Raw genomic sequence first — 25459 nt, forward strand, 5'->3', positions numbered from 1 at the left:
CGAGCTACTTCTAGCGATAGCTTTAAGCGAATTAGACAGGAACCTCTAGCATCTGCGGATATTATCAATTTTTCCCTGGAGGAGACTACAAAAGCAATCCAATCTTTAAAATCTGGCAAGGCTCCAGGACCTGATAAGATCCCAGGGCGCTTATATAAATCAGAGTTGACGATATGGTCCTGGTATATAAATTCGCTTTCCTATAAAATCCTGGCCCCACTGTTGTTCTCTCTTTTTATCAACGAGGTAGTGCCCAAATTGCTTGCGTGCCAGAATGATGCTCCAATACTGAATTCCAAAAAGATACCCATCCTACTTTTGCTGATGACTCTCTTCTTATTTCTAAGTCCCCGATAGGACTCCAAACACTAGTTGACCACTTTAAATCCTTTTGTATGGATTTTGGATTAGAACTGAATGTTGACAAAGCTAGGGTAATGGTCTTTGGTTTGGGACACCAGGGCAGATGCACAATTACTTTAGGTGGGTCTGCATTGACCAGGGTTAACTCTATCGACTACCTAGGAGTAAGGATCTCTAGTAATATGCTTTGGGATGATCATATTGGGAAGAGTGTGGGGCTCCTCGAAAATTGAGCAGCTGCTATCCTGCGCTTTTATAAAAGCTCTGTGTCCAAAGCTGTTTCTCCTGCTATCAAAATCTACTTGGCCAAAGCACTGGGAGCAGCTGCTTATGGTGTGGAAATATGGGGATTTTCAGATTGCAGCAAAATATCGGTTGGCGAAAATAATTTTGCCAGAGCCCTAGTTGCTTGCCCAAAGAGCACCCCGTTGAAACCCTTGTTTTTAGATTTGGGTTTTAAACGTATAATGGATCTGATTATTCTAAAACCGCTACTATATTGGGTGAGAATTTGGACGGTACCAGAACTTGTCATATATAGAGATTCCTTCCGTCACCTTCTGAAGAGACCAAACGTGACTTCCATCCCATGGGTCAAACACGTGTCCAAATGGTTTCACATTTTGGGATCGAAACGTTTTTGGGAAAATCCCCAGGGTCTGGAGAAGTCACACAGTTCCATTGTGAAAACTTCTTACTGGTCCTACGTAAGGAATGAACTAATCCGCAGTAATTTTCTTGGACTTTAAATTGATCCCTCACTTTGAATCATATTTGGACCTTATTTCTGACTTGCGGGGGAAGGGGTTGTATTCTCGTTTCCGATTTGGGAGTCTCCCATTGCTATCCTTGACCAGTAAGAGGGGACCCGGTAACGCTTCTATCAAAAGGTCTCACCCAGCTGCTGATATAGAAGGGGGGCCATCTAGGTAGCACTGTAACTCGGGATGCATCTCTGTAACTACAGAGTAGACTGGACTAAACATGTGGCATTCATGTTCTCACTTGCATATGTTAAAAACATTTGTACCAACACATTGTGATTTTCATATGCAGCATATCAGAATTAATAGTCAATACACATGTGAGTGGAGTCTCTCTTATGATCTTTCTTTAGGGGATATTAAATATTCCCTAGGGGTGAACCATGCCCTTTTCATAGCATGCCTTACAAGTTTTTTAGGATATCCTCGTTGTATCAACTTGTTCTTAAACTTTTCTCCTTTCTCCAAATAATCCTCTTTTCATGTGAAATTTCTACGAATTCTGAGAAACATTTGGGACAGGTTTCCTACATCCCTTGCCCCCTCTCTTTCTGGGCGGCACCTGGGCCACTATTTCAGACTCCAGATCCTTTTGACTCCTCTTGCTGGCTGCCATGGACCGGGTGATCATGAGCACCCACTAAGGCAATCACATCATTTCAAGGTATGACCTGAGCTCTGCCTACTTCTAAATAGTTTGCTCCAGATCGTTTTGTATCAGACATTCAACAAGCATTGCTGGATTCACAGCTACTTTCAGTAAGTCAGAGACCCCGACCCACTCTAGGGCAACCAGGGCCACAGGGCAGTAGCTTACTTGGTTATCAGCAGCTACTCTCTGGTGAAATATATCAGGGACCATCTGCGCTGCAGACACCAGATGCCACCGGACAGTAATCTTATTTTCTCCTGTGTCTCGCAAAGCCTGCACCCTTTTTCAGGAAGCCACTGCCTGTACTTTTAAGTTTTGTTATGCATGGGAGCTTTGGGTACCATCCCGTTATCACCCAGCTTCACTACGGTTACTTCTGCAATGTTCCCAAAACTAACTCGGGCAATCATTTCCCCCAGCACTATACTGGCAATACCTGGTATGGGCCCACCAGTTACCTTTTTGGGATGACTGGCATCTCCTTTCTTGCCTGACTAAAAACAGTCATAGCACCACGGTTGGTAAGGCCCCACTGAGTTCTTCCCATTAATGCCTCTAATGAGACCCCTACTCTGGTCAGAAGAAGAATGGGGCTCTTTCCTGGAAAAAGAAAATAGTTTAGGTTCTCTTTGACCACTTCCCCTTTTGGTGGTGGGAACCCGGCTTTAATGTGGTCCCCACCTCCCAGGTACTCTCTTTCACACTCTGGTGCTGATTCAGTGGTTCGTTTCTATTCCAAACCCTCTGGGCACAGTGAGCCGGGGGCTTGCTCAACTCTAAAACAATTACTTTAAATGGGCTCTTTCGTTAATAAATTGTAAAACACATCAGTCATTTGCTTTGCTGTCCTTCGCCCACCCTTCCAGTGTTTTAAAAACAAGCATTTAATACTAAACAGGCAGTGGCTTCCTCGCAGAAGGTGGAGGCTTTGCGAGACACAGGAGAAAATAGCATTACTGTTCGGTGCCATCACAGTCCACCACTTAATTATTAAGACCTCCATATATACATGCCACATAGCCAAGTAAACACAAATGAACACAGATATTCCTGTTAACTACCTGGGTAGTACAACTCGCCTTCTTTCTCTATATGCCATACTCTTAACTCTGACCATTCCTAGCTGGATGTATCCCACTTTCCCATGTACTTAAATCATATTGTTTAGGAATTGTGTTTTTTGTTTTGTTTTGGATGAACATATGTGGAACACTGTCCTGAAATGATTCACTAAACTAAAAAAGTTATGATCCAACAAATGCATTTAAAAAAGTGTTCTAAATATTCTTACGTCTGTACTAAGATTGAGACCGATGGGAAATGTATTTTGTCTGGATGATCCAATACACAGATTTATTGTTGGACGTAACAAATGCTCTAGTGCATTTTTCTCACCCACACTTCATTGTTCCCTAATAGGTACTTTTTGTTGTCTATTGAAATTAGTATTTTTAGTATTTTTCATGCCTTTAGTGTTAAGTGATTATTTGTACCTTTAAATACAGTTGTGCAATCTTGTAAATTAATGGCACCTTCTCTTTTCTTTAGGGCCGCACAGTGCCCCTGCTGTAGAGGTTCGAGGTAAAAATATCTGTTTCGTGAGTTCGGAAGACTGGCCACCAAAATCACCAGCCCAGATTTTTCTGCTAATGAAACAAAAGGCACAAGAGCAATATAAAGGCCAAAAGGGCACACACCCCAGAGCAAATGGATGTTCTTCAGTTACAGGTTAGTGGTTTTATTGTTAAGTGGTGATGTTAATCAGTTGTTCTTACTACTAATAGATGTGTTGTTCGGGTTCCTTCAAACCCAGACTATAATGTAATTCTCTATATGTCCCAAGTATGTTCATTTGTAACAGTTCATTTAGTGGGGGTAAGCTAATGAAAATAGTGTAGTGCCCTGTACCAGATTCTGCATCGCCGACATTCATCATCAATGAGGATTCCAGAGCAATCATTTGTTTCATATCAGATTGAGTTTTGACGACTGTTGACATATGATAGAAGGCATCTGTAATATATTTGTTCTAGTGAAATTGTTTGCATGTCATGATTTCGCCACACTTTCTGCTCATGGGATTGTTGTAGGGTAGTCTGATGCAGTCAATCTTTTTTTCAAAAGCCTAACTTTCCACCCTCAGGTTACTATTTATATAGGGGGGGGATTCAATTAATTTGTTGTTTGGAGTGTGGAATGGTGAAATGAACTAAGGATTACATGTTCCAAGTCTCACATTCTTAATTATTTTTAACAGTGTGCATTAGTAGTCTAAGCCTTAACAAAATTGAATACATTTTCAAATTGCATTTCATGGAGAATGGCTACAACTTCAGGTCAGCATTCAAAAGCATATTGGCATTCTTTGTTGACACAATGAAAGAAGCTCTTGTGGCTTTTTAGTTATGCTTAGCTGTATTTCCTTTTTTAACTCTTCAATACAATTTTAGCAGATAAAATCACTTTCAACATGGAGTCACACAGTTTTATAGAGTGGTTCTTTTATCACATTAGATAACCGTATTATTGCCATTTGATTACTGCTCGGCCATGCCTTCGAGGAAAAGCTGCAAGATGTGCAAGATGAACCATTGTAGCTCTTTTTTTTGTTCTTTTTTTTTTGTGCAGTTGAGAGATTTGTAAATCAATCAGCAGAATAGGCATTTCATTAACCTCTTAAGCCCTGCTTCCTACAATTCCACATGTTTTTAATTACTGTAATAAACTAATCTGGAAAATAACTCGGAAGAAATTGGACATTGTGATTTTGATTGTGCCCATTAAGTTTTTTTTTTTTTTTTGTAGCTCATCCCTAAACCTCATACATGAGTTAATATGTAGAAATCATGTTTTGGGGCACCCTAATATAATTCTCATTCCCATCAACCCGTCTCCCATCCGCTGTGTTTTACCAGTCTGTATGTGCAGAATTGTCATAAAGTGACAGTTTTTTGCAGGAAAAATGTACTTTTCCAAAGTCTGACCAGACTCTCTAACTACAGAGTGTCAAGCTCTGTTGTTACTTAACCATAACTACACATCTATGTAACATTAAGGGCCCACTTTCCAGTTAAATGTCATTTTTTTGGTTTGCTAATGTTGGCCCAGTTTTATGAATTAACACGAAACCTGGTAAGTAATTCATGCAAGTGGCTACATTATAGCAGTCAAGTTTTAAACTTCTCAAGTTTTATGGAGTTGTTTTCTATTTAGATATCTATAGAAATGTTTGCTCTCCACTACAACAAAATACGCTGAACAGAATTACTACCAACCTGATATGAAACTTTATTCATAGGTCCTTTTTATTGTCTGGCTGGATATCGCAGCTCCCACCAGACAATTATGTGAAAATCACCAAGAGAAGGACTTTGGCTCCGCTCTCATTTGGCAGAAGTTTTGTGCTTCCACAGAAAAAGTGTTTGCGTTCCACACAGCTGTGAAAAGTATTCTGTTCTCTGTTTTACCAGCTGTCTGAGACACCAGCAGTAAGGTTCCCTAGAGAAGGTTCACTAAAATGTATAAACTCTCAGGCTTACAATGGGATGGAGCTTGTACTTTCAGGGGCATGCACATATCATGATAATGCTGGTAAAGTGTCTTAGATAAGCACAAAATGTACGTGTTTGTTTTTCTCTGGCTGTAGCACAAATACTCCTTTATCACTTGATAAAAAGGGACACAGAGTTGATTCGATCTAAAGCAAGCGTCCAAATGTTTCTGAAGAGCAATGCCCCCCCAAAAAAGGTAGCTTTCACAAAAACGTCTGTACTGCTTCACCCTTGTAAAAATGGCTGTCCATCCCCAAAAACAAAAATATCTTGTTTTCAAAGCAAAGTTCTTTGTTAGAAGCTGCACTATTGAGTACTTCTTTCTCGCAGGGCTGTGACTAATTAGAGTCCTCCTGGTGTAGATGCTGGGGTCCCCATTTTAGAATTTAGAAACTGATACTTCTGCGTCTGTAGTATTTTCCTTTTTAGGAAATGGACATAATAAAACTACATTTGACTTGACAAAGATAAAAAAAAAAAAACCACCTCTACCCAATTGCTTGCTGGATGACAAACAACACATTATTGTAAAGTATGTTTCAGCTTTCAGCTTTTTCTATATTGGTGGAGCATGGAAAGTTCTACTTTGGATGGTTGAGGTGGTGCAGAGATAAAAGAGGGGTTCCAAAACATGTTTTTCCACCTATGCATTTTCCATATACTTTTGTATCGCACGTAGCACGAAAACGGCTGAATGGATTTACATGAAATTTGGCATGATTATTCATTATGGTGTCCAGATGATCCTTTTGGTTACTAGGGGTAAGGAGGGTATTTTTGTTACGTTATAAGACAGTTAAACTAAGGGGTATCTGTTGTTGCAATAGTTTGACAAAATTCAGTGGTATTTGGCGAATCTGCTGCTGTACATATCTATGACAAGGCATTATGTGACTAATGACTGCCTTTACAACAAATAGAGGCAGCCATGTTGTTTCAGTACACTTTGGCTGTGTTCTGTGTTAAACCACAGATATATGTGTGTATTAGTTTTGATATTTGTTGCTACCTATTACCAGTTAATTAAAGTGGTAATAGGTGGATACATTATTTATAAGTTTCTATATATATTTTAAAAAATGCACGAAATATTGCAGTACTTTAAAAAGAATTCCTTTAAAAAAAGTTGAAAAATGTAAAATACACTGTACTACACTATAGTTCACAAATAGTGTAGTACAGTGTATTTTCATTTTTTTAACGTATTTAAGTCTATAAAACAAAGCGCTATGCAGTACCGTAGTAATACCTACAAATTACTGAGCTAATCGAAAAGAAAAAAGTGGTTCTCTATAAAGTGGTGTAAAAATAATACGAAACATATTAATACATTCCTCTACCTATTACTACTTTAATAAAGTGGTAATAGCTAGGGAACAGTGATAAAACCTACTACTTACCTTTATTTAAGGCCCTAACCAAGAACCCAGCGAAAATATGCTGAAAGCAACGTGGCTGCCTTTTACATTTTGTAAAGACCTCTATTAACCAATCACATCCTGCCTTCTTATTGGCATTTACCATGGTATACCCTGGCACAAAATATAACAAAGTATTTGAAAACTCCTAACATTAACACTACTTTGACTATTAACACCTACTACCAAAAATTACCATTTGTAACCTATCTATACCCATACTACATTACATCAATTTACCCAGTTTCCGTTAACATCTTTTTCAAATACCACAATTCACTCTGTGCCACTCCACTCTACACCCCTCCACTGTACACTGTTACACTGTGTGCCACTCCACATCACTCCCCTATCTGCAACTCCAGCTAATCTACTGTACCCTACTCCATCCCACTCCACTCTATGCCACTAGCTCAATAAATTAAGAACAGCAAACATAATAAAACCATAAACCATTAGAGAAGTCACTTTCTTGTAGTGCTGACTTTGAAAGCACCTGGATAACAGATACCATCAATGAGCTTTGGGGCCTAACTGTACAGAAGAACTGGTGGTAGAAGAGGGCTTTTTCAAAGGCTTGGTTACACTTTTGTTTTGTGCCCTCTAAGCAGACCAGTCTACGGCACTACACTGTACACTATGCCACTCCATAAAACTCCGCTGTACACCACCCCAGTCTACATCTCTACCCTATATAATACTCCACTCTATGCCACTAAAATCTATCTCACTCTAGATCGCTCCACTGTACTGCGCCCCACTCCACTCTATTCCAGCTTACGCCACTGCACTCTGTGCTATTCCCCTGTATGCCACTACACCCTACCTCACTCTGCCATTTAAATCTACGCTTCTCCACTATTTGCTTTCACTCTACCCCACTTTACTTTTCACCACTCCACAACACTCCACTGTACCCCACTCCACACCACTCTATTATATTCTATTCTAGTCTACACCACTCCTTTATGCCACTCTACTGTATGCTGTTCCACTGTATGCCATTCCACTGTGTGCTGTTCCACTGTACACTTCGACACTCCACTGTACACCATTACATTATACACCACTCAGGGTAAACATCCTGAACAACTAGGTCCTAAACAACGATAGCCTAAACCACTACTGCTAAACAACTAAAAAGTCTCTACAACAAAGTACTGAACAACTACTGCCTAAACAACGATTTTGCCTGAACAACAAATTTGAAGGTACTTTTTTTTTAATGCTTTATTAGTTGTTTAGTGTGTGTGTGTGTGTGTGTGTGTGTGTGTGTATATATATATTTATATATATATAAAACTTACCTTAAAATTTGTTGTTCAGGCAATCGTTATTCAGGCAAAATCATTGTTTAGACAGTAGTTGTTCAGTACTTTGTTGTGGAGACTTTTTAGTTGTTTAGCAGTAGTGGTTTAGGCTATCGTTGTTTAGGACCTACTTGGTCCGTCACATATTCCCACTCAGGTCTATGTTATTCTACTGATCTCCTCTTCACTGTACGCCACTCTGCTCTATACCACTCCATAATATGCTATTCCACTCAACCCTATGCCACTCCAGTCTCTCCACCAGTCACTTCACTGTACACTACTTCACTCTAAGCTGTTCTAGTCTACACCACTTCATTCTACTCCATTGTATGTCAGACTTCTATTCCACTGTACACCACTCCGCTCTACACTATTGCCTCTACACTCTGCTTCACTCCATGCTACTACACTGTACGCTATTACACTCTACCCCACTCCACGTCATTCCATTTTTTGCTACTCCGTTGTACACTATTCCACTGTATGCCACTCCACTGTACCCCACTCCACTCTGTGCCACTCCACTATTCTGTACTCCACTGTCAGCACTGTCACCCTAGTCAGCTCTTTGCTATTTGATTCTGCGCCACTCCACTGACTGTATGCCACTTTACGCTCAGCCTTTCCAATCTATGCCAATTCACTCTGTGCCACTCTGCTGTACACCCCTTCACTCTACCATGCTCCACTCTATGCTATTGCACTGTACGCCACTCTACTGCACTCAATTCCACAATTTGCCACTCCATGCCACTCCAATCCATGCTACTCCACTCTACAATTCTGTAACACACTCTCCTCCACACCTCTCCACTGTACAACACTAATCCACTCTGTAGCACGCTATTCTACTGCACTTTGTGCCATTCGACACATTACAACACGTCAGTCAAATCTTCTGTACGACATACCACTCCATTCTACAGCACTTCCCTTCGCTGGATGCTGCACCAGTCCTCTCCACTCCATTCTTCTTCACTCCATTCCACTCTACTCTACAGCTCACTACTCCACTCTACGCAAAGCTGCTCCACACTAGACTCCACTCCAGTGTACTGGACTGCACAATACTTTCCCTCACTCTATGCATGATACAACATTCCACTCTACACCCCTCCATTTTACCATACTGTACTGCACTCCCTGCAACTTCACTGTACAAGACTCCACTGTGACGTTATACCATACGGTACTCCATTCTTTGCCTCTCCGCTACATTGTACAACCCTCTACACTGTACAAAACTGTACTTTTCTCTGACTCTTTCTAACACTCCACAACCTACCACTCCACTGAATAACACGCCATTCCAATTGATCACCGTTAACTTGATTCTTCGCTACACCTGTCCGCTCATTGCACTCCACTGTCCTATACAACATGTCATTTGTGACATTTTAGTTTCACTGTACGCTAGGCCACTCCAACCTATAACACTCCACTCTATACCTCTCCAATTAACGCCACTCCACTGTACCACACTCCACAACACTACACTCTATGACAGTACACTGCATAACAATCTGCTCCCCTCTACTGGGCCACACTCTACTTAATGACACTCCATGACAGTAAAAACTATGATTTCAAACACATTTTTATGTAAAAAAAAATCCAATTCAATCAAAAAAACAAAGGTTATAATAATGAAGCGGCTTCCCGCGCTTCGTTATTATAAAGGCCCCGGGTGTGCCAAGTCCTGGGGCCATTAGCTGAATAATGCGGGGTGGGGCGGGTCTGGGCCTGTCCTGTTGCCATGGGGACCGCCACCTCCCTTTGGGCTTATAAACAATATGCAGGAGGGCTGCTATGTCCTGTGATGTCCAACCCCGGGACATAGCTGTTTGCTGTGTCAAACAGATCCCGCTGTCAAAAAACGGACCTTTCATCTCTGCTACCTGCACACAGATATGCAGAGAACAGCGATAAAAGATTTGCTCCAGCAAGCAGGCAGCTGCTGTTAAAAGCACACATTTGGCTGTAAGGGAGTAGCAGCACTCATGCATTCCCAAGGGACCCGTTCGTAACATAAGGAGGCTAAGAAACCGCTCGACTTGTCTTACTTAAGACTCTGTGTCCCTTCCTATAGCTCTTCTCGGTTTGTGCTATACATTTCACTCTCTTGTTTTTGGCTAGAGGGGTGTGAATTTATCACTTCACCATTGTGTGTTCATGTGTACACAACTTCAATTAAAAATACATGTCCATGAGGTCCTTTGATAACTATTGAGTTACTTTGTTTGATCTGTATTTGTTGTTTTTTCTAGGTTAACACCAGTAGGGGGATACTTTTTTCATTGGTTTAGTAGTCAGTTACTATCCTTGGACTTGAGCCTTTTCTTCTTTCTTAGTGATGACTAGGTTTGTTTTGGTCCTGTAGAATCAACACAGATCCATAGGGATTAATAGGGCGAAACACATTGACTGCTAACCCTGTAGTGTTGTGAATGGGTCTCACTCAGGTCTGGGTTTCCCCATTTCAGGAGTTAAGCACGAAAAAAACGGAAGGTTTCTCCTTATGATCTGATTTACTCTAAGAGAAAGTTTGGACATTATAACAAGGATTCTCCTCTTTTATTTAATCCTTGACATAGGTTCATCTTTGGTCTTTATTAAAACTATTCTCAAACCTATAGCTCATTTTAATTGCACTTTTTGCTGATCCTCTTCACACTGCATCCATTCCGGCTATCCTGATCAAAAGATCTCCAGCAAAGAGTCCTTCAGGGGCCCGTCAGGCATTGCAACGCTGGCCTGACGTGATGCTAAGACCTATAATGAAGCATGTCAGCTAATGGTGAGTGAGGGCTCTTGCTCACGACTATCCGAGGTGCCTATTGACCTGTGAATATTGATCCCTTCAATTAGGTGATGGGTAGTTCCCCTTCCTAATTTTGGAACTGTGTACCTTGTACTCTTGTTTATATTGTAGTTCAGGGAAGGTGTACACAGGACCGTCCAATCCTCACAGTGCCTTTTGTTGCTCTTACCATGTGATATGTACTACTTTGGGAGCACAATGCATAGGGTGAAAAAACGAGTTTTGGAGCATACCAAGCCATTACTCGCTCTGATAGGCAATACCCTGTGGCTAAACACTTTGGTGAATGCCACTCTTGAAACAGTTGCCTAATCAGTTCTTTGTGTTTGATCAAGTCGCATCCAGTCTTGTGGGAGGTGATGGATTACTTGCCTTGAGAAGCCTGGTATCTAAGTATATCATTAGATTTAACACCCTATATCCAGGGGATAAATATGAATGATGAAATGTCTGTACACCTTGGACAATAGGTTACTTGGCAGGTGATTTTATGATGCTGCTATTCTCTTGCAATATATTTGAGGAGTTTTAACTGATATTTTATTTTTCACATAGTGAACATGTCAATGTATTCAAGAAGTTAAGTATATTTTTTATTTTGTATCTTTTATTTAATATGAGGGATGATCTTAGAACATTGTTGTTTGGATGGGCTGAAAGAGGCAAGGGGATTATGTGTGGGCATTTGATTTAGTGTTTGAAAGTATATGCCCACTTGGGCAAAATCTTGCCACCACTCTTATGTTTTGGATAAAATGGCTTTGTATAATTTTGTCACCTAGAGGTTTTCTGTATACATTGCTAAACAATGCTTAAACAATACTTGAAAACAATTTAAAAAAAAAGTTAAAACATTAAGCAGTGTTAGAATGTGAGAATTATATTGGAATGTTCACCCTCATTGTATAAGTTGTAAATTATGCCCAAGCAGGCGCTGTGATTTAGCCTCCTGAGTCTGTTTATATCTGGTTTATACATACCAGGTACATTAGCGCGCTTGGGTAGTCATAGTTTTTTTAATATTGCAGGGGTCCAACATGTTAATAAGACAATTTTTTATGTTATACTCAATATTAATGGCATACCGATATGGTAAATAATTGTGGATCCACATAATTGTGGTGGACACGACCAGTGCTTGCGGTGATATCACCAAATAAAGATGGTTCTCTTATTTTGTTCACTGATAGATCTGTGTTTGTAATTTATTTATGTTATTCACTAACTATGTACTTAAAGTCCTTGTCCACTTTTGAATCGTGAACAAAACACCAGTGGGTGTCGAAACGCGTTATGTTTGTTGGCAATAATAAATATATCTTTGGCGTAATTTGATGGATCTTCTCAAAATTTTCCAAAAGTATGCTGGTGAATCTTGTTGCGCATGGAAGGTTTTGGGGTGATCTGTTAGGGGAAGCGAGAAAAAGGGGGCCGGGGTAAAAAAACACGCATTTCCCATTGGAGTTCTGAACACAACAGCCCAAACTGCTGGACGGAATTACACTAAATTCAGCATAAAGCTAGATTTTGTTCTGCAGATTGTGCTTTTGGTTATTTGGTATAAATCCGCGAAGTAGTTTTTGAGATATTAACGGGCAAATAAATTTGTATATCTTGGGCTGCGGTTCAGTCACAATGAATTTGCAGCAATTGTGGCATAGTCGTGAATGCACGTGCCACCAGAAATGCTGTGATTGGCTGGCCGCAACCTAACCACAAAGTTACAGTGGCCTTTTTATGTTACGGGACACAGTCCCCGGGGCAGAAAATAAAAATAAAGAGTGGCATAAGGGGTCAGGGTGGAGGTTACTTGCCCCTAGGTGTGTGATATAGGGGTCTTTGAGAGTCAAATTATGTCCAGTTATATCCTCCCATCCCTCAGTATTTTCTTTTACCCTGTGACACAAGAACCATGGGCCAGAAGTATAAAGCTTTTTGCATGGTGCAAACTGCGAAAATCGCAGTTTGCGCCATGCAAAAATGTTTGCGATGCACATTCACAATTTGCGAGTCGGTACCGTCTCGCAAATTGTGAATGCGACTCGCATATAGGAAGGGGTGTTCCCTTCCTATTAGTGACTCGCATTGCTATGCTAAATTGCTTTGTGACCGCGAATGCGGTCGCAAAGCAATTCGCAGTTACCACCAGTGTCACACTGGTGGTAATCCATTTGCAAAAGGGAAGGGGTACCCATGGGACACCTTCCCCTTTGTTAATGTTGCCAATAAGGGTTTTTCAATGGACCACTGCCTACTCTGAAAAACCGAAACCAAAAGGTTTCGTTATTTTTTTTATTTTGCAACTCGTTTTCCTTTAGGGAAAACGGGCTGCAAAATAAAAAATAAAAACTGCTTTATATAAAAAGCAGTCACAGACATGGAGGTCTGCTGACTTCAGCAGGCCACCATCCCTGTGAGTGCAGGGACTCGCTATGGGGTTGCAAAATGCGACCCACCTCATTAATATTAATGAGGTGGGTCTTTGCGACCCCATAGCGACTCGCAGTCGGTGTCTTACCCACCGTACTGCATCCGATTTTGCTAATTGGAAATTGCGAGTCGCAGCGACTCGCAATTTCTGATTCGCAAAATCGGACTTTGCTACATCTGGCCCCAAGTCGCATGTTCTGTAATGATGGCTGTCAATGTATTTTGGGCAAATAGGGAGGCAGAATCTTTGGGTCTGTGACCTGAAATAGGTGACTGAAGAAAAAGCTTCCTCATTAAATCACATTTCTTTATTTTTTAACTATGCATCTGTGAATTTGGGTTCACATACCAACTGCTTACTAATGGTCCAGATATCTTGTAATTATTTTAAACCTTTAAGTCGACACTTTTTAATTTTTTAATGTTAACTCTCATAAGAAACAGTACAGCAAAATCGGCTGAATAGAATTGCGTAAATCTTGGCATAAAATGACTTTATTCAAAACAACTTTGCTCAGAGAAGAGCCTCTGCTTGCTTGCTTTGGTCTCAACTTTTTCTGTAGATTTTGAAAAATTTGCTTTACAAATGGTGTTGGACAAGCTTTGAACAGTTAATGATAAACAGACTTCTGTATATGTTAACCATTAATTCACGGGTGCTTCCAGGATCCCTATCTTTGCTTCATCTGAAGAAAATATGCTTAAAAAATAAACTGATCCCATTGGAAGATAATGCATTCTTTCCTTTATTCAGTGTGGGATCCTCATAGGACTGAGGTGATCTGAATGTCTGACAGCAACTGAAAGTTTTGAAAGCAATAGTCTTTACAGGATGCCAGACACCAAAGTCTGCAACCTGAAAAAAAGGACACAATAGTTGAGGGATTCTTCTAAACCCAGAGAGAATGTTGGGGACCAAGGAGGGATCTCCCTCTGGCACATAAGTGACTCTAAGTGTTAAAATAAATACATTATTAAACTCTCCATTTTTGTTTTTCTGGAGGATGTCTAATTGCAGACCCTTGAATGTATGAGTTGGTCTAATGTGATTTTTATTTCTTTTTTTTAATGTATCTTTTTTCTTAAATCTTGGAAAAATGTTAAGGGGAAATAATATTCACAGGGCCAAAATGCATGCAGAGGTCAGGCACATTTACCACTGTGGACCCAAGCCTGGCCCAAAGCCTAACTCAGCTATCTCAAGCACTGTGGCCTTAAGGCTGGCCCAAAGCCTTGCTCAACTAGTTCAGTGTCACGGGGTCGGCACAGTTGTTGTCATCCGGCCAAGCTCTGCTGCTGGAGCCCATGACAGAAACTACGCACTGCTTGTTGAGCGGTACAAAGGTTGATGGAGGTCACTGACCACAGGCCAGGCCCTGTGCCCATACACAGCTGGTCAGTATCACGGGAACAGGTGCAGGGCATGCACCCAGAGCCTGCTACGAATGATAAAACTCTTGAATATACATAAATTACACTGTGTAGAGGCAATTAGGAGAACAGTAGATAAGGGCGCAGGGACAACCTCTAATGCACAAAGCCAAAGGCCATGCACAGCAGTTGGTTGCTATCAGCCCTCGAACTGACCTTCTAGTCCAGGCTTGCAGCAACTTCCCTAGCAGACCATTTCCCATTGAAGTGAATGGGACACCCTCACCGCAACACACCTCTGCACCAGACACCCTAGAGCGTACCGTGGTGGCCTGTTGGTATGGCCTTGCACCCTGCCCCATACTCACCTTAAGTCCTGGAGAAGAGCCCCGTAAGTCTCTGTGAAGTGTCCAAATACAGTACGTGTTTTTACCCCGTAGGATAACATACCGCCCCCAAAAAGTCCACTGTCAACTTTTGAAAACTGTACAAATTCATAACTCAAAGAGTACTCATCTGATTCCGGTGATCTTGGTATCTAAATTTATATAAAAGTACATGTTATTTTGATAAATTGGTGTTCGATTTCTTTGAGTGTGTCTCCCTTACTGCCTATTTGTGTGCCTTACATGCTTAACAACACCCTCTGATATGTCGATCTGCTTGCCCACAGTACCACAAAAGAGTATTTGCGGTGTCATTTGTGCCTCTAATTTCTCTAGGGTTTGCTCGGACTCTTTACACGTTGTATCTTTTTTTGGTCCAATACATAAAGAACCAGCTTCTTACATGCTGCAGTGCCAAAAGACCATGCAAACACACATTAAGTGCCATAAGATTTGGCTAAAGATCTACTTAAGAAGCTCATCACGGTTAAATCAGGCATTAACCTTCCTACTTTCACTGTCGCAGATAAACCAGATAAGAAATGAGAGAACCAATGAAATCAAGCCAAGGTTCAGGAATGGCTCTGTCTTTATGGAGATTTCTGAGAAGGGACTGTGTAACAGCATCTGGAAAATCAAACTCTCACTCATGTTACTGATCCACTTCCAATTAATCAAGCCACCCTATGCCTCACTTCCTGAACTTTATTAATCCCTCTCGCGTAAGTAATCTTTCTTGAATGTTTAATGAGAGTGGTCAAAATTTCTACTCTCCTTTTAAAAAAAAATAATAATAATTACCCTGAATAACTTCCACCCAGTCACCGGTCTGCCATTTCTTGCCCAGATTCTGGAAAGCTGGTAATCAAGCAAGGTTTGTTAAAGGTAATGGTCTAATTGATAACATTCAGTCCTATTTCAGAGCTTGCTTCAGCTATGAAACTACCATTCTGCAGATTATTATTTACTCTCTGAACATCCTGAATGATGGTGAATATGTGCCCAGTGGCTCTACAGGATCTTTCAGTGGCCATTGACACGATCTATCATGATCTATGTACTCAAACTATAAAGTAATACGTGTTTGTGGATGGCAGCATTCTAGACTGTTTTACATCTTATTTAACTAACCATTCCCAACCATCAAGATTGTCAATGTCTTCTCGCTCCTTGCTCCTGCAACGCAAGGAGTTTCATCAACGTCAGTCATTACCTGAGCATTCTTTACCTTTTACCATGAACTTTGGGATTTGAGTCCAGATCTTCAATATCAGTATGCTGACTGCACCCAGTTATAGCTGAAGCCTGATGATATCAACATGTCTACTTCAACTCTCAATATGTTTTATCACCACCTGAGCCTCAGCCTGAAACAATGCTTCAGAAATAGCTAAACTGCCAATATACTAGGTCATACCTCTCTGGTAAGTGAAAATGCCAAATCGATGGGATTCACTCTAGACCAGAGGTCTTCAAACTGGCAGGGCTGGCCCCTTTAGTGGGGCCCCAAGTGATCCCAGGGGGGCGCCAGACACTGCCCAAAAGCAGAATTACACAGATAACAGGCCTTTGTTTCATTCAGAAGCATGTTATTGCATTTTAAAAAATGTGACAGTACTTAACTGCAATGTTTAAGTATGTCTAGACATATTTAAACATTGTCATCTTTATAAAATAATTATGAAACATTCTGAGGGGGGCCCCAATGATATTTATTTTTCAACTAGAGGGGTGCGGCATTAAAAAATTTGGAGACCACTGCTCTAGACTCTAAGTTTAATCTTCAGAAGCATATTAACTGAATGGCTGCGTGCACCCGTATTCATTTGTGTCCTTGGGTTTAGTGGGAATTTAAATGTCCCACTGTACAAAGCTGGCTCTTTATATGGTATACCAAAAATGAGGTATACCAATCAAAGAGCCCAGGGATTCCCTTACTAGTAGACAGGGGTTGCTCCAGCAATCCCAAGGTGCTCTTTTAGGGGGTAGTGTGGTCGAGCAGGCTTAGGCTTATCAGAGAGGAGTATTAGACGTCTGCAAATACACTCACAGTCAATAAATGAGACCCACGACCTAAAAAGGAGATCCAAACCAATTTTCAAAAAATAACAAGTATCTTTTATACCAGAATCAATACTGTCTGGTAAGTATGTTTTGCAAGAAAAATACTTTCAGGCTTCAAAAGTTGACTCTTAGTGCATTTTTCAGATGCAGCAATGTTATCCTGTGGAGTACTGCATTCAGGTGTAGTACAGCGACTTACGGGACCAATCTCCCGTACTTAAAGTGAGTATGGGGCAAGGTCCAAGGCCACACCGGGCGGCACTGAGGCGGCCAGGTGCAGTACATTGTCAGGTGACCAATGCTAGTCAGTGGGGATCAGTCCAGTTGAAAAGGGGCTGCAGATTTGGAGTGGGAGTCCAGTCCAGGAGACCCAACAGGTGGGTTCAAGTCTTGAGATGCTCGGGGAAGTGGGGATACCTTAGGTGGTCTTCTCTATGGGCCATGGGCGACGGGTGCAGAGGTGTCCTGAGGTCAAGGGTTTTCTCCACCTGTAGCACTCGCACTTGAGAGGGCCTGCGGTAGAAGCTGCAGGAGGCTTCGAGGAGTCCACAGTGGGCAAGTCCACGGTGGGTTCTGTGTCTGGAGGGCTGGGGGATTACATTGGCACCATTAGCCCACTTCAGCTAGGGCTAGTGGCACAGGTGCAATGATGCTTTCCGGTGTTGGGTTTTTGCAGTCCGGAGTCCTCTCAGGCCTCTTGGGGTGCCTGCAAGATGCAGGGCAGCTGCTCCACAGGAGTTTCTGGGTCTTTTTTGAAGGCAGGCAGTCCTACCCTGCTTTTGGAGGCGCAACACCTTGCAGGACGAGTCAACTTTGGTGCAAATCGGCGGGAACGGCAGACAGGCCGGCAAGTCGGGTGCTTCTTCCTCAGTCTTTGCTTTTGCTGTTCTTGGGTGTCCTTCTTCTTCGTAGGTCAGAAGGAATATGATCTTCCGGTGCCAGAGGCTCCCCTAAATACTGATTTAGGGGAGTGTAGGGTAGTAGTCAATAGGCTACTTACCCCTGGGTTCACTAGGCCCCCTGTATGAACACCTTCTGTGGGAAGTGGGCATAACCCTGTCCCTGAGTTCCTAATTCTGCTAACACCAAGATGGCAAATCTCTGAATGTTGTGTCCACATCAGGCAGCTCACCTTAGGGGTGGGACTGACCTGAGGGGGAGTACACCCCTCTCTGACTACTAATTTCCCACCTGTCCAGGTGCCAAATGGGCCCTCCTGGACATCTCTCCTTTGAGCGAAGCCAAATCTACATACCAAGGGCGGTGGGCTTCTTTGAAGCACCCTGCCTTGGAATACAGATTTGCAGGTCATCGGGTTGGGAGGGGTTTCTTAACACCCCTGCCCAAGAAGGCTTTTGTTCCTGTCCTCTCAAGAGCAAAGGCATTCATCCTTGAGGGTCAGAAATGTGTCTGGTGGTGGCAGGCTAGTTAGAACTAGTCAGCCAGCACACAAGTAAATGGTTGATTTTTCAAGGGGGCACCTCTAAGGTGCCCTCTTTTTTTAAATCCATCACAGGCATCAGTGAGGGTTCATTAATATGAGATGTTTGATAACAAACATTCCTATTTTCAGTGAAGTCATCATGTAGCTGAGGAACTCTTACTGACCAGCCCAGCACATGTATTTAAAATGGCTTCCCTGTTCACTCACTATTTCTGAAAATCGACAAAGACATACCTGGGACATTTCTGCTCTTGTAAATATGTCCTCACATGTAATATAATGCACCCTGCCTAAGGGCGGTAAGGGTGACTTACAAATATTGCTTCATTCAAGGGGACATGGCATGCAGGCTGCATGTCATGTTGTGTTTTCACTTTTAGCTGCACCAAGACACACAGCCTGCAATAGCAGTTTGCATGTGCTAGGTGAGTGTTAGACCTGGCAGCTTTTTGGCGTGTCTCCCCTGTCTTTGCCTTCTGACCTCCTGGTTTTGGACTCTTTGTTTGCTGGTTTATTGTCTCTGCGCACTATACCACTGCTAACCAGTGCTAAAGTGCAAGTGCTCCCCATATAAATTGTACTGTGGATTGGTTTATCCATAATTGTCATATTTGATTTACTAATAAGTCCCTAGTAACGTGCCCTAGAGGTGCCCAGGGCCTGTGAATCAAATGGTACTAGTGGACCTGCAGCACTGGTTGTACCACCAACATATGTAGCTCTGTAAGCATGTCTCAGACCTGCCACTGCAATATCTGTGTGTTCAGTTTTGACTGTAACTTCGACTTGGCAAGTGTACCCACTTGCCAGGCCTAAACCTTCCCCTTTCGTACATGTAAGGCACCCTTAAGGTAGGCCCTAGGTTGCCCCAAGGGCAGGGTGCAGTGTATGGTTAAGGTAGGACATATAGTAATGTGTTTTATATGTCCTGACAGTGACATATTGCTAAATTCGTTTTTCACTGTTGCAAGGCCTGAGGTTAACATGGGGGCTACCTTTAAATCTGATTAAAGTGTATATTCCCTTTGGGAGCGGATGAACATTTGGAGTTTGGGGTCTCTGAGCTCACAATTTAAAAATACATCTTTTAGTAAAGTTGATTTTAAGATTGTGCGTTTGAAAATGCCACTTTTAGAAAGTGAGCATTTTCTTGCTTATACCATTTCTGTGACTCTGCCTGTTTGTGGAATCCCTGTCTGGGTCAGTTTGACAGTTGGGCTGCTTGCACCTCACACTAGACAGTGCCACAAAAGGAGCTGGGGTGTAGTCTGCACTTCCTGATGAGCCATCTGTGCTAGGAGGGAGGGGAGGAGTGGTCACTTACACCTAAAAGGCCTGTGCCTGTCCTCACACAATGCAGTCTCCGATCCCCTGGTGAGTGTCTGGGGCCTCGCCTGGGCAAGGCAGGATTTCACATTCAAAAGAGACTTTGAAGTAGGCCTACTTCAAAGGAGAAATGGGGTATAAGAAGGGCACCCAAAACCACAGACTTAAGAATCTTTCTGGAATCAAGAGGAACCTCTGCCCAGGAGAAGAGCTGAAGGAGGAGTACTGTCCCTTTGCTGTGTTGCTTTGCTGGACTGGCCTGCAGTTGCTGCTTCTGCCTGAAAAGAGTGCAAAGGGTGAACTTTGCTGTGTGTCCTGCTTGAGAAAGTTCTCCAAGGTCTTGGAGTAGAGCTTGCCTCCTGTTGGAAGTCTCAGGGACACCAAAGACTTCAGCTTCCTCGACCTGCAGCACCGGGAACTGTGCGTTTGTGCTGTTCAAGAGGACAAACCACCGCGACGCCGCCAACGATGCCGCTGTCCTGCACTGTGACCTGGTGATGCTGCACGTCGCATTGCCCCGCTTCGCACAGCGACCCTGGTCTCACCGACGCCGTCATCTGACGACTTCACCAAGCCACTGCTCGCACCGTGACCTGTGGGCCCCGCACTCCGGCGTCACCTGCTCACACCGCAGCCTGGGCATCCCCGATGACATCGCTCCTGCTGACACCGGCGCCGCTGCCTGCACCGTTGCCTGTGGATACCGCTCGTGAGGAGCATGAAGCACTGTCCCGTCCTGCGCCGCAGCCCCGGTCCATCGACGCCAGCACTATCGGCTCCAGTGTCGTCACCAGGCATCCTTGCCTGTACCGTGGCCTGTGGACACCGCTCGTGAGGGTCACAAACCCCCGTCCCGCACCCCTGGCTTGGGCCTACAGACAACAGCGCTTCTGCAACGACGACGACGCTGCCTGCACCTTGACCTGTGGACACGCCACATTGCACCGCCCCGCTTCACACCGCAGCCCTGGCCCCACGGACGCCGCTGGACGCCATCACCGAACCGCTGCCTGCACCGTGACCTGTGGGCACCGCACATCGCATCTTCGCACCGCAGCCCTGACGCCATCCACGCCAGCGCACCTGATTTCATCAGCCCGGAATTCAATCCCCGAGGTGCGTGACTTCAAGGGCCTGACGACTCCTGCAGCGACGCCGCTCTCCGGAGCTCACCGCGAGGATCACGACGCCCTGCAAATCCAAGGTACTGTTTGCGGGTCTTCCCGACACCGTAGCAGGCCGCAACGCCGCGGCCGGCCTGAACTGTTGGTTTTGTTGATCACAATGCCGTTATAGCCCCAGGTGGAACTATCGACTTCAAGGAACTGTAGTTTTGAGTAAATCTTTCATAATTCATATTTTTCTTACAGTATGTTGGATTCTTATCGTATTTGGCCTTGTTTTATATAGATAAATATTGGCTATTTTTCTAAAACTGGTGTGGTGTCCTTTTGTAGGGTTTTCACTTATTACTGTGTGTTATGTGCAAATGCTTTACACATTGCTTCTGAGATAAGCCTGACTGCTTGTGCCAAGCTACCAAGGGGGTGAGCAGGGGTTATCTGAGCAGGCATCTCCCTTATCCTGACTAGAGTGAGGGTCCCTACTTGGACATGGTGCAAACCGACTGCCAACTAGGGACCCCATTTCTAACAGTGAGGGATTCCTGAGAGTGGCACAATACATGCTGCAGCCCTTGGGGACCCTATTTGGTACCCATGCCCTAGATATCATGGGTATCATTTACTAGGGTCTTATAGGAGGGCAAAGGTATTGTCACATGTGGAACAATTGCAGAGTTTTAGGGAAAGAGACCTGGCACTGGGGACCTGGTTCGAAGGAACCCAGTGCACTTATATTCGAAATTGCATCAAATATCAGCCACAAAGTGGAGGGGGTGAGGGGGCAATGTCAGAAAGCAGCACTTTCCTAATCAACCCCCCACCCGCAACATAAGAGAATGAGACTAACCTTTCCCAAGAGAGTCTTCACCTTCTAAGTGGAATTAAATCTTCATTGGTGTGGTCAGTCCCTGGGCTGTGTTCCACTGTACACCACCTCAACACTTTGGGGTTTTCACCTTTCATTTGAATCAGCCATCTGGGAGGCCTGTAGTCAGTTTGAAGAAGGATGTGAAAGCCAAACAGGTATGGTATCAAAGTTTTCAGTGACCAGACAACAGCAAAGACTTCCCTCTCCATGGCACTCTCAACACTCCTCTCTCGGGACTAACCTCTTGCTAATGAAAGCAACAGTTTGATCATGGACATCACCATTAGTGTGGGAATAGGACAACTCCTATCCCATGTTCAGAGGCATCACTCTGCACTATTAACTTATTTGAATAATCTTGAGCTTTCAGAGAATCAAAAGCCTTTTGGCAGCTCACTGTCCAGTTTGTTTTCTTTGGTATTTTCTTGGTCAGTTCTGTCAGGGGTGCCACAACAGTACCATACCCCTTCACAAACCTCTTGTAGTACCCAGTCAAGCCAAGGAATGCCCTGGGTGGTTGGAACGTCCCAGTCTAGAATTATCTGGATCTTGGGTTGTAGTGGTTGAACCTGTCCTCCACATACAAGGTAACCCAGGTATTCAACCTTGCCCTGCCCTAGCTGGCACTTCCTTGCCTTGATAATGAGGCCTGCACTTTGCAGAGCTTCAGGAACCTTGCCAAGGTGGATCCGGCGATCCTGCCAGGTGGCACTAAAGACCGCAATATCATCAAGATATGCTCCACTAAAGACTTCCAACCCAGGAAGTACTTTAGTCAACAACCTTTGAAAGTTGGCAGGGGCCTTCTTTAAACCAAATGGCATAACAGTGAACTGGTAATGTTCATCTGGGGTTGAGATTGCTGATCATTCATTTTCGCCAAGGCAGGTCAATCTGCCAGTACCCTAATGTCAAATCAAAAGTACTGAGAAATGTGGCTGTACCTAACCTGTCAAGTCCTTCTGCTCTTGCGATAGGGTGTCCACCTGTCTTGGTGACAGCATTGAGGTCTCTTTAGCCCATGCAACACCTCAGCTTTGGTTTACCTCTCTTGGAATGAGGTTTGGGGACTAACTCCTCTGGGCTGGTTCAGGGACTGTCAGTGGGCTCAATTACCCCTAACTACAGCACCTTACTTACTTCAGCTCTGATGATAACCTTCATGTGGCCAGACTGTCTGTATATTTTGCATTTGACAGGCATATGGTCACCAGTGTCCACATCATGGACATACCAGTTAGTCTGACAAGGGGTGAGTCAAAAGAGCTCAGCATACTGCTGTAGGGCTTGCCTGTAGTCAGCTTGCTTCTGGGCAGTGAGGGTGGCTAAAATGCCCACTCCCATCAACTGACCCATCTTTGGGGCTCTGGGAGAGAAGATCAGGGAGATGCTCACTCTCTTCTTCCTGATCCTTATCAGTGACCATCAGCATAGAAACATCAGCTCTATCATGGAAGAGTTTTAGGTGGTTCACGTGGATGACCATGTGAGGGTTCCGGGGTGTGCCTAGGTTGACCAGATAGATGACCCCACTCTTCCACTAAAGGATTGGGGAGGGCCTACTCCACTTGCCCTACAGTGCCCTAGAAGCCACAGGCTCCAATACCCACATCTTCCTCCCTGGTTGTTACTCCACCATGGCAGCCTTTCGGTCATACCTGAGCTTCTTGAGCTCTTTGCTGGGCACAAGGTTGTAGGATGATTTCTCCATGTACTCAGCCATCCTAGAACGTAGGCCAAGCACATAGTCCACAATGTCTTGCATGAGCTCTTCAAGAGATCTCTCCAAGCCTTCCCTCACTAGACACAATGGTCTCCTTACAGGATGTCCAAACAGAAGCTGAAAGGGGGAAAAACCTACTCCCTTCTGTGGCACTTCTCTGTAAGCGAAACGTCTGCATAGTAACAGGGTATTCCATCTCCTGAGTTTTTCAAGGAACCCTGCAATCATGCCCTTCATAGTTTTGTTGAATCTCTCAACTAAACTGTTTACTTGTAGGTGATATGGGGTAGTAAACTTATAACTCACTCCACATTTATTCCACATTGCCTTGCGATATGCAGACATGAAGTTACTACCTCTGGCCGATACCACCTCCTTAGAGAAGCCCACTCTAGTAGAGATACTGAGTAGGGCCCTAGCAACTGCACAGCTGAGGCACTACCTCTCTCCTGGTGGCACCATGTTTGGGGTCTGTGGCCTCGGTATACAGGAGTCCCTCTGTCCATTAGGTTCTGTGGGAGCCGCTGACAACTTCCTCTCCCTGGTCAGCAGCTTGCTGTCTCGAGCTCTCAAGTGTGGGACAGGTCCTCTGCCCCTGGCACAGCTTTTCCCCAGAGGGGCCCCCTGGGCCCAGGAGCTCTGCCAAGTAGGACCCAAGTTCTTGGGGCTCAGTTCCCTCAAGGGCTGATAGGTCTTTTCCCTGAGTAGAGGGGACCTGAGCTTGTGGCTGGTCTGAAGCTGGCTTACCAGACTTCCTGCCTTTTCTCTTGAAGGGATTGGACATTATTCCAGACTGCATCACTTCCTTTTCACCCTGGGCTTTGCATTGTGCTCTGGTTTTCATACACAACCATTCAGGTATACCCATCATAGCTACATGGGTCTTTCTTTCGACCTCAGCCCATCCTGAGGACTCCAGATAATTTCCTAGCAGAGAGGCTACAGGAATTGCAGAAGATTCCACCCTATTCTTCTGCCTAGTTAGCCCTCCCCACTTCAAGGACACCATTGTGACACTTGCACCTGTACATTTATATGAGGCTGTTGTCTGTACTTCTCCAGGTTACTGGGCCAGACAGCCACGGCAGCGACATCCACTCCACCCTCGGAGACTAAGTTGCTTTTGTGAGCTCTCTGACATGGTCATGCCCACTTGGGATCCCATCTGGAGATCACTGCAGTAGGAGCTGCACGTTAACTAGGGTGATTCTCATTGAGACAGACAGGGTCTCCAGTTCGGTGCCCAATTGCTTTGTAATTAAAGCACCAAGCCTTCTTGGGATTCCAGTTCTGAGCCTGGTACCTACTCTTGGTCTGTGTCTTGTCTCAGGGCCCACCCTCCTGTACAGGTATTTGGGGGACTTTAGAAGAATTTTTGTTTTTATCCTTAGACTTGTTACCATCTTTCCCTTGGGGCAGGGGGGCTTAGCAACCCCTTTCATTTGGTCACCCCCACTGTGAGTTGGATACTCTAGTCTTGACCCAGTGGTCTGCCTTCTTTCCTAAATCCTGAGGAGAAATTGGACCTCCGTCTGCAAGGTACTGATGCACATTTTCAGAAACACAATTACTTAACAGATGCTCTTTCATAATCGGATTTTAAAACCCATCATAGTTTTGCACCTAGTTCTTTTTTAACCAGCCGCCCAGTGTTTTAATATGGCCAGGATTGACTAGAGGTTTTCTTAGTCTTCCTGAACCGATCCTGTATTCCTCATTTGCAAGTCCAAAGCCCTCAATAAGAGTATCCTTCATGCGGCCATAGGACTCAGCATCTGCCTCATATAGTGTCAGGAGCCTATCCTTACACTTCCTTGAGAACAGCTCCGAGAGTAGAGAAC

General features: G+C 43.8%; 1 protein-coding gene across 4 annotated transcripts in view; it reads left to right on the plus strand.

Annotated features, from left to right (window-relative positions):
* The window catches only part of MIS18BP1 (MIS18 binding protein 1), a 384752-nt gene that overhangs the window by 23547 nt on the left and 335746 nt on the right, over positions 1-25459 (plus strand). For all 4 annotated transcript variants that reach the window (XM_069208712.1, XM_069208715.1, XM_069208713.1 and 1 more), the window contains exon 3: positions 3328-3507. In XM_069208712.1, the coding sequence (XP_069064813.1) occupies positions 3328-3507 (180 nt within the window). The remainder of the gene's footprint in view (positions 1-3327; positions 3508-25459) is intronic.

The sequence above is a fragment of the Pleurodeles waltl genome, chromosome 9 (genome assembly GCF_031143425.1).
Source record: "Pleurodeles waltl isolate 20211129_DDA chromosome 9, aPleWal1.hap1.20221129, whole genome shotgun sequence".
Taxonomy (NCBI): domain Eukaryota; kingdom Metazoa; phylum Chordata; class Amphibia; order Caudata; family Salamandridae; genus Pleurodeles; species Pleurodeles waltl.